Below are 9,334 nucleotides of genomic sequence, written 5' to 3'. Positions count from 1 at the left end.
AATATTATCAACAGTCGAGTAGCCTGCACGAAAACCAGCCTGACTCTCTGAGAGAATATCTCTCATACTCAACCAACTTATTAACCTGTAATACAAAACTCTACAAAAAATCTTAGAAACACAACACAACAACGAGATACCTCTATAGTTTGTAAGTACTGACCTTAAACCACCTTTAGGCACCGGAACCAATAAAGAACTCTTCCATTCATCCGGAATAACACCAGTTTTCAAAACCTTATTAAAATTATCTAATAAACAAAAGAAAGCACTATCAATTTTCCAAAATTCAGTAGGAATACCATCTATTCCCGGAGCACCACCAACATTCGACCTACTTAAAACGATTCTTAGTTCTTCCTCCGAAATATAAGAATCCAATATTTCGTTCGACCAAGTCACGCAATCATTAAAAACCACTAAATCAACATTATATGGACTCTCAGAGCCATAAAGGGAGAAGAAATAACTAAACCAATCAAGTAAACTGATATTTACCTTAACACAACTTCCTCTTGCTTTACATAAATTCCAAAATAATCTATTATTTTTATAAAAGTTTTTAACATTTTGTAACCTATTACAAAATTCCTTCTTCTTTGCTAAACATAATTTCTTTACCAAACTACGGTACAATACAAAAACTTTCCTCTGAACCGCTAAACCGTTTTTCTTAAACTCTAACCAAGCTCTATTTCTAGCTCTAATCATTAATCGACAATCCAAATCAAACCAATCATCAATTCCAACCATAGTCTTTTTCTTTTGAGTCAATCCTTTCACTTTGGCAAAATCCAGTATCACCTTACTGAGCTCCAATAGAGATAAATTAGGGGTCTGCTCCAAGCAGCACCTCAAATCAGCAGACAACGATTCCAGCTGATCACTGTCCCAGAAAATCCTCTGATAACAAGTGCCAGAATCACCTGAGTAATCTGTAGCACGATCTTCCAAATAAAGGACTATTGGGCAGTGATCAGACAAAAAACAACTCTCTATTCTAAAACATTTAATACAATTCCACACAGAAGAAGTAACTATTCCCAGATCAATTACTGAGGATCCTCGGTTAGAGACAAAAGTAAACTCTCCCGCTTCATCACCAGCAGCTCGACCATTTAGAATTATTAAATCATTATCTGCACAATACTCAAGAACTTTCCATCCTCTCACATTCATATTTACATCTTTGGAAGTTCTACTTCTCTTATTAACAGTAATACCGCTACTATCACGTATACTTGTCAAAATTATATTATGGTCACCAATCCGTGCATTAAAATCACCCAACAAAATCCAATTAGAGTTGTCGATCTCAAACTGGAACAATATATCAAAAATTTCTTGCCATCTTTGTTTCTATATATAAACAAAACAAATATTAAACTCTCCTAACGGTAACAAAATATTAATCAGTACAATATAACTATTTCTATAAATATTAAATTTCAAAGAAGATTTAACGCAAAGCAACCAACCAGCCATAGGTCTACCTCTGTTGTGGACCCTCAAGGCATCACCAACGATACAATGATATTCTCTTAATTCCTCCCAATAACATCTACTCCCACCTTTAACAAACCATGTTTCCGATAAAAAAAAAACCACATCATTCTTCAATAGATAACTCTAAAAGGAACACAATTCCACGCCATAATAGAAAACACAGAAGTCATTGGTGGTTGCTATGAGATCAGCACCACTTTGGCCGATACTTCATCAAATTTATACCGCACTCCATCTACCAATAACTTATCATCACTTAACCAAACATTTCTTGCTCCTTCCTCCCTTTTTTTCTTTTCAAAAATCCTTAGGTTATATCTAATATCTCTTAAACATTTAGAAAAATCATAACTAGTAACTAATAGTGATTACTATTAAGAATAGACAGATTGTTTTTCAGCATAATTCAAAAATAGATACATCAGAGTTTCAAAAAAGAGAGAGAACTTAATTTGGACTTCTAAATATTACAATTGTCTGAAAAGTGTTGTGATCAGCAATACATCTTGATCCATGTGAATCAATACTCCAGCTTTATTAGATTTATGGATTTGGACTCTTGACTTGTGGCATTTTTAATGTTTTAATATGTTGACTGCTAACCTGTTATATTTAAAACCATTCTCTTGATGCCATTTTGATTTTGTATACATGTATTTCTCACTTAATGACTGAATTCCATTCCTATGGTCTAGTTGTTAAACAAATTAGTTAATAAATGATGAGCTTAATTATTTTATTTTTGATAAAGAAACTTTCTAAAGGAAACTCCAACTTGATAACTTTGCTTCAATTTGCATCTCTTACATATTATAAAATAAAAAAAGTACAATTGGCAAAAATTATTAAAATGTTATTCTGTACCAAAAAAATTAAAGTTCATTTATGTATAATAAGTTATTGATATCCTTTAAAGGGTTGAAGTTAAAATGGTTCCAGATTATCATTGGAGTTATCAGTAGATTTATCAGGACCTGTAGAGGGCCTGGGTAAGGAAAATGACTGTGAAGAAATGGAAATAGTTTCAGGTGTAGGCATCCTGGGTGTAGCTTTTGAGAAGAATGTTGTTAGTGTGATTTGCTTTATAAGTTTCTATTATTGTTTCGTATGTATGAAATTTCATATATTATTGCTCCACTTTTATCAACCATTCAATATTCAGTCCATACCCTCTAGTTCTAATATAGCTGCATTCAATTTCAAGAATATACCTTAGAGAATATACCCTTTACACTGAACTTTTCTGCTTCTTTGCTCATTGAAAAAAAATGTAAAAACTTTACACTATTTAAGATTTATACAAAAAGAAAAACTGAAGTCTTCTAAACATCCTTTCACTAAACTGTTACAGAACTTTTAAACAACTTACATAAATATAGGTCAGGAAGAGCCTATAAAACAAGATTGACTCTGCCAATTTTGATTGTGTGAGATCGAGCACTTGATTTTGCACAAATTTAAGAAAATTATTAAGCCTATTTCTCCATTGTGATCATTAAGAAAACATCGCACAGAAAACAGATTGAATGACAACCTGTTCTATCAACAGCTGGGAGAGAATTATAACATCTGAGCATTAGATTAAACAATTGGATGTCAAAGGAGGAGAAAGTCCACGAGTAAATAGAAGGAAATTGAACCAAATATGGTCATGACAGCTCCATATGATGACATCTTAACGTCATCAACAGCTACCTGTGACCACACACCTGCATATTCGTTGCTAAACATCCTATCACCTGACAGGTTTTCCCAGGCAAAATCAGATAAAAGGGAGGCTAGAACTCGAATTGAGGTGGACTTCAGCAAAAGCCATACATCGGCAGACATCTCCAGCCAGCCTGTTCCAGCAGACACCTTCAGACTTGTCATAGCCAGTCTGACATATCCTAAGACACCATACAGAACTGAAGCCACCCAAGGCCCAACTTAGAAGCAGCCAATACAACACCTCTATATGAAGACCAACATTGACCCAATATTCCCGGAGATCATCAAATTGTATATCTACTAGAGGTAAATGCTTAGCTCATATGTAAACTCTCTCTATTGGAGTATAGAAACATAAAAACGGAATAGATGGCCCAAGTGAGATACTCAGTCATTTAATAACCTTTTAGTCATGTAGCTTTAATAGTTTATATGGTAATGTATTGTAGCCGTAGATTTACCTAGTTATTAAACGTATGTTATGTTTATAAACTTGACTGCCTGTCATTTCTTAGAACCTATCAACTTACCGACCTCTCCATTTGAGAATTTAGACCCTCCTATTCAATCTTTGTTCACAATTTGTAGGTTAGGATGCATTTAATTCTATCCTAACTGGTGTCAGCATCCTGACGTTGGCTGGATCTTGCAATCCCGCCGATAATTCATCGAAGCACCATCCAGTTGACAACAAGACAGACTTTACCAACCTGAGGCCAAACAAAGGATTTGGGACCTCCTACCTGCAGCTAATCTCACAATTGTGAAAGGATATTTAGAAGACTTCAAAAGTTTTTCTTTTTGTACAAAACTTAAATGGAGTGTATTTTTACATTTTTTAAAATATATATTTTATTCTGGATTTTCTTTTCTCTTCTCTTTCCAAGCTCTTTTACACTTCCAACTCTGTTGCCCTTCTTTCAATTCTTGGCACTTCCTCTATGTGAAATCATGCTCTTTCTTTTCACTAACATTTTGTACTATGGAATGCATAATAAAGTACAAATTTATAAATGAAATATGTAGTCTTAGAGATTGTGAACACTTCTTATAGTAACTACTGATCAACTGCAGGGACAAGCCTAAGAGTATGAAAGGGAATTTCCAAGGCGCAACTGAGAAAGGAGATTCCCCATACTGGATTCCTGGTTATAAGTCTAAGTGGTCATTAAACAATAATTAATAACCAAACACGTTTATCGTTACCGAGAAAATTTAAATTAAAAACAAACGTTTTCGACCTATTACATAGGCCATCGTCACAATGGACAATTGGAAGATTCTGTTTTAATTAAATTTGTTTTTTAATTAATAAATTTTAATTAAATTCCAATTTGTTTTAATTAAATTTTCTCAGCAACGATAAAGGTGTTTGGTTATTAATTATTATTTTGCTGAGCACATTCCTTTTAAACATTAAATAATAGGTCATTATGTGAGGAGTGGCTGTATTTTATTGTTGAATTTTTCCATTTTTTTAAAAATAACTCATCTGTGACTTCATGATTGTAATAAACCAAACTATTGCTATAATTAATCAGGCTACCAAGCTGCAGGGTCTCAAAAAACACTTAGTGTTGCTTCAGTATTCATGAGAAGGGTCGCAAGAGCTACATGTATCCAGAATGATGGCTTTTTGAATGTTATAAGAAAGAATTTTAGTATTTAAGGCCTTCAGATGAGTTTGGAAAGTTATTGGGAATACACCTGTGGAGGATAAGCTATAGGACAGATATATGCTCTCTCCAGTTTCCATAAGTTTTTGACTTCAATTGCCAGTCTTTGTTTTTCTCAATTTTGACTGTAAATCCTGTTTGTAAATTTTGGTTATACAGGACGTTGGTGTCAATTAGACCTGTTTTGTCTTTTCAATAAGTGTGATTATCAAGCCTATTGACAGAAAAGGTTTTATCTGTTCTTATCTCTCTTTGTATAATTTAGTCCTCACTGTCAAGGACATCAGAATGATAGTATTTCTAATACAGTGTAAATTCAGAAAGGTCAGTCATAGAGCTATATGATGGTGTATTATTTTTTGGGACATTATTTTACCTTTTCATGTACTCTGTGTTAACAGTTTACATCATCTGATATGATCGACAGTCTCACCAGTCTGGTGACACTATTGAAATTCATTTTCGGTGTTTTATTTGAGAATGTGCTTCCTGTAATTTTGTGTTGCTATTACCTTATCCTGAATTGCCATCATAAAACCATTGTCTGTGCATATAGATCATCACATTTGAACCACTGGTTTGATGCTGTTTTGTTGACAGTCTTTAAAGAGATGGTATTCATGGTTGTATTTGTTTGGATTGCTAGTACTGTAGAAAATTATGGTCCCTAAACTTTTTCCATATTGTATGTTATATTATATATGAAAGGTGTTATGTCAGTGTCTGAGGAACACACAGTTCAGTAGAGTTTGTACTCTTCTATTTTTGTTAGGAAGTATTTTCTTTAGCTTTTGATCTATCTTGTGTGAAGTTATCTGATTTTAATAATTCTAAGTCCACTGTCATCAGTGGAAGTGTGACTTCACTGCAGACTTGTGTGTCTCATACAATGGTTCATCAGTGATAACTCTTAATGCAATTAGCGAGTTATTTAGTTTTGTATTTGTCCATTTGATGATACCAAAAGAGTGTGCGAGTATACAGGTAGTAATTTTATTTATCAGTATTTCAGAGAGAAATTTGTACATTGTAGGTAAGCATGTAATAGTGTAGTATTCACCATGTTGCTAGTTTGCTGCTGCTTTTGTATAAGGAATGTTATTCTCTTTAGAACAGCAGTTGGGTTTTGGATGAATTTGTTGTACATCTTTGCAAGTGTGTTACAAAAGCATGGCAGTTATATACCAGAAATTAGCTTTTCCTTGCTTTGTTTCAACTGTTGGTATATAGCTGCCTTTCAACTTTGTATTTTAATTCTTGTTTTCTGTCTTCTTTTTCAGTCTATATTTGGTTAGTCCTAGTCGTAAGTTAGCTTAGGGACTCTTAACTTGGTTTCTGGTTAGGTTATGCTAGGTTAAGTTAAATTAGATTAGGGTTTGTTAGCTTTAGTTGTCTGGTTAGGTTTATTCTAGGTTATAGTAGGTTAATTTAGTTAGTGAGTAAGTTGACATTTAAAAAAAAATAAATAAATACATAAAAAATATGATGATAAAAAAATAAATAAAAATTTTGGGGTCTTGCAGTTTGTCTCTGTCAGTCTGTTTGTCTTGTCTAATTTGTCATCATGTTCGTATGCTTTTCGCACTGTCTTGTCTTGTCTTATCTAGCTGTTAAGTAGTATTAAGATTCGCGATCGCATTCAGTTTTATTAGTATTAATTAGCTATTAGTCTTCCTACTAACAGCCACTTGGCACTAATTTCTACACTTAGCTCAACACAGTTCAAAAATTGGGGATATCCTCCATACAACACAATTTCCAGTTTCACTCTAACATGGTTTTGGAAATTCTCCATAAAAAATTCCATACAATTTTTAAATGTAAACTTTGTTATTCAATATTTTTTTTATTCAAGTAAACATGCGTGTTGTCTCAAATTTGCCCATAGATTTTAGAATAATGAAATTTTCTAATTATTTTGTACTTTTTGTTCGGTTTACTTTAATTAAAACTGGTAGGACAAGGAAGAAAAAATTGCACTAGCTTTCTTATAAACTAGGTGTTGTGGTTGCTTTAAGATTTTAAAACTGTCACTGTGTCTTCTATTTATAGACTAATGTTCATATTTAGTAATGTTTATTTAAACATTTTTAGATAAGTGATATTAAACTTTTTTTAACTGTAGGTAAGCAATCATTCATAAAATGATGAGTGAACTACAGCAGTATCTTTGTACTTGAACAATTTGGTATTTGAACACAAATTCTGGAAAAAGTCACTTTGTCTCATATAGCACAGATTCAACTGAACAAACACAACTCTTTAGAAAAATTTTCATTTAATAACATTTTTATTTTGTCATTCATAAAAAATTTTTTTATGATAAAAATAAAAAAATAAGAAAATGTTGCTGATACTTCTGATCAAGATTTAAAAAAAAAAGCTGAGTTGATGATGATACTTTGTAAAAAGAAAATGCTCTCATTTAACTATAATTAATTATAACATGTACAGTACTTTTAATTGTGATTGTTAATTAAATATTGACTAGAAATAAATTATTGATTTATTTCTAAACATATTCCTCTTGGTGACAGCAAAAGTATACTATTGTTTTCTAACTTCTGGGGTCTAATCCTATGTTTTGCATTTGTCCTTTGTTTCGTATAGCACAGATTAAAATATCATTACATTTTTTTAGAATGTAACTACTGTGTTATACGAGGAATATCTGTAATTGAATTGTTTGTTATTTTAAGTTTTTAATTTAAATAATATTTGTTATTTATTAATAGTTGCTTTAAATGTAATATTTTTTTCAATTTACAGAAGGATATATGACAATGAGTGCAGTTGGTTCATTAACTGTTGATGTCCCTAATTCACTTCCTTCAAAACAGACAAGTTTAGTATCAGATTCACCATCTAATTCTTTGGATCTTCCAAAAGGTTTTGAGGGTTATGTGCCAATGGCTCCAGTTGGAATAACAATACCAACAGATTTGCCTCTTCCCAAAAATATTAATTCAAATTTAAAGCAAGAAGATGGTTATTTGGATATGACACCTTTATCTACATCCTTACCAAAAACAGTCAGTCAGTTACCTGGTGAGTTTTGTAAGTTGATTTTTAATGTACTTTGAAATTTATTTTTTTAAATGTTATTTATTGAAAGGAAAGCTAATTAATGTAAAAATGAATATACTGTGTTAAATAATTTTAACACTTCCCATTTTACTGTTATAATGAAACAAATCTTTATTTTATTTTTTCGGCTGTTATAGAATATAACAGGAAAAGTATGATATTAGTCAAATTTTGATCCCTGGTTTTTTTATATGCTTAGACACTCTAGGAGCTGAAAAATATAAAAACTCCTTACGAAATTGTGTGATATTTTGCATTATATCTCAAAACTGAATGAACCAAAATTTTTAAACTTGGCTGGGTTATTTCTATACATGGAGCATTGATAATGGTAAATTTTGGTGATTAAAGGTCAAGGGGATAGAGGGGTAGAAGTCATATGTTGTCTGGGGTCAGGCTTAATGTAAATTTTACTCATTGGCATTTATAAATTTTTTAAAACCTTGCCAACCCTTAAAATAATGCTTTTGCCTTTTTATAATAATTAATAATAATAATAATAATATAAAAATCAAAAAATCTACATAATCTTTTTTAACCTCCTGCTTGAGTGGCAGGAAAGTTGAGCAAGAGCCCTTGTTGAGTTTTTCTCATTTTAAATTCCAAATTTAAAAATTTTTTATAACACTATTTTGCAGTATTGAATGAAACTTATATTTCAACAAATTAAAGTGTCAGTAACACACACAAATTCAAATATAAAATAGAACTCATTTATTAGAAAGTCCTTTAAAAGCAAGATATTCTAATACATTGGCAAAGTCCTACACATTTTAAAGTAAAGTAGTTTGGATAATAGCAAGTTGCATATTGGCAAGATTTTCCTACTAGAAAGCTATTTTTGTGCACCACCTATGAAATTAGTTTACTTAGTAGCAAGTTTTGACAATGAATGCTCCCCTACCTGTCTCCCTTCATCTAATGAAATGGGTTACATGTCCTGCATCTCCTGTACTGTGTGATAAAGACTGCATTTTCAACCTTGCCAAGGTAAAGAATGGTAAGCAAAAAGCCAAGACATGATTTGCATTTTTTTTATGTTATAAAAGTTATGAAACTGTGCATTTGCTTAAAAGTGGATGGAAGCTAAAAATGTTGCTGAAAAGTTTAGTGAAAAGTTTGTATGAGTCAATAATTTCATGCATAAAAAACAAAGAAGTTGCAAGAGAGTTTCAGCTTGGAAAAAAGGCAACAGCCATGCAGAGATGAAAGTCATGTGATGGAGGAAAGTAATGAAGGAAAGGCAATAAATGAAGTATGATCATGCCTATCCACGCTCAGCATCTGAGGCTTTGGAAACATTGAAAAAATTCCATGAACTCATGATAATGGCTTGACTGCACTGTATTCTTTGT

At 32.0% G+C, this 9,334-nt stretch overlaps 1 protein-coding gene across 1 annotated transcript in view; it reads left to right on the top strand.

Annotated features, from left to right (window-relative positions):
• LOC111616072 overlaps nt 1-8,209 on the top strand; it is a 12,558-nt gene extending 4,349 nt beyond the window's left edge. Inside the window, exon 2 of the mRNA XM_023357503.1 lies at nt 7,662-8,209. Within this exon, the coding sequence (XP_023213271.1) occupies nt 7,662-7,975 (314 nt within the window). The 3' untranslated portion in view covers nt 7,976-8,209. The remainder of the gene's footprint in view (nt 1-7,661) is intronic.
• The last annotated feature ends 1,125 nt before the right edge of the window (nt 8,210-9,334 follow it).

Source organism: Centruroides sculpturatus, unplaced genomic scaffold (genome assembly GCF_000671375.1).
Source record: "Centruroides sculpturatus isolate CEXI.00-Female unplaced genomic scaffold, Cexi_2.0 scaffold2880, whole genome shotgun sequence".
Taxonomy (NCBI): domain Eukaryota; kingdom Metazoa; phylum Arthropoda; class Arachnida; order Scorpiones; family Buthidae; genus Centruroides; species Centruroides sculpturatus.
Note: the sequence above shows the minus strand (reverse complement) of the source record. Positions and strands in the feature narration are given on the sequence as shown.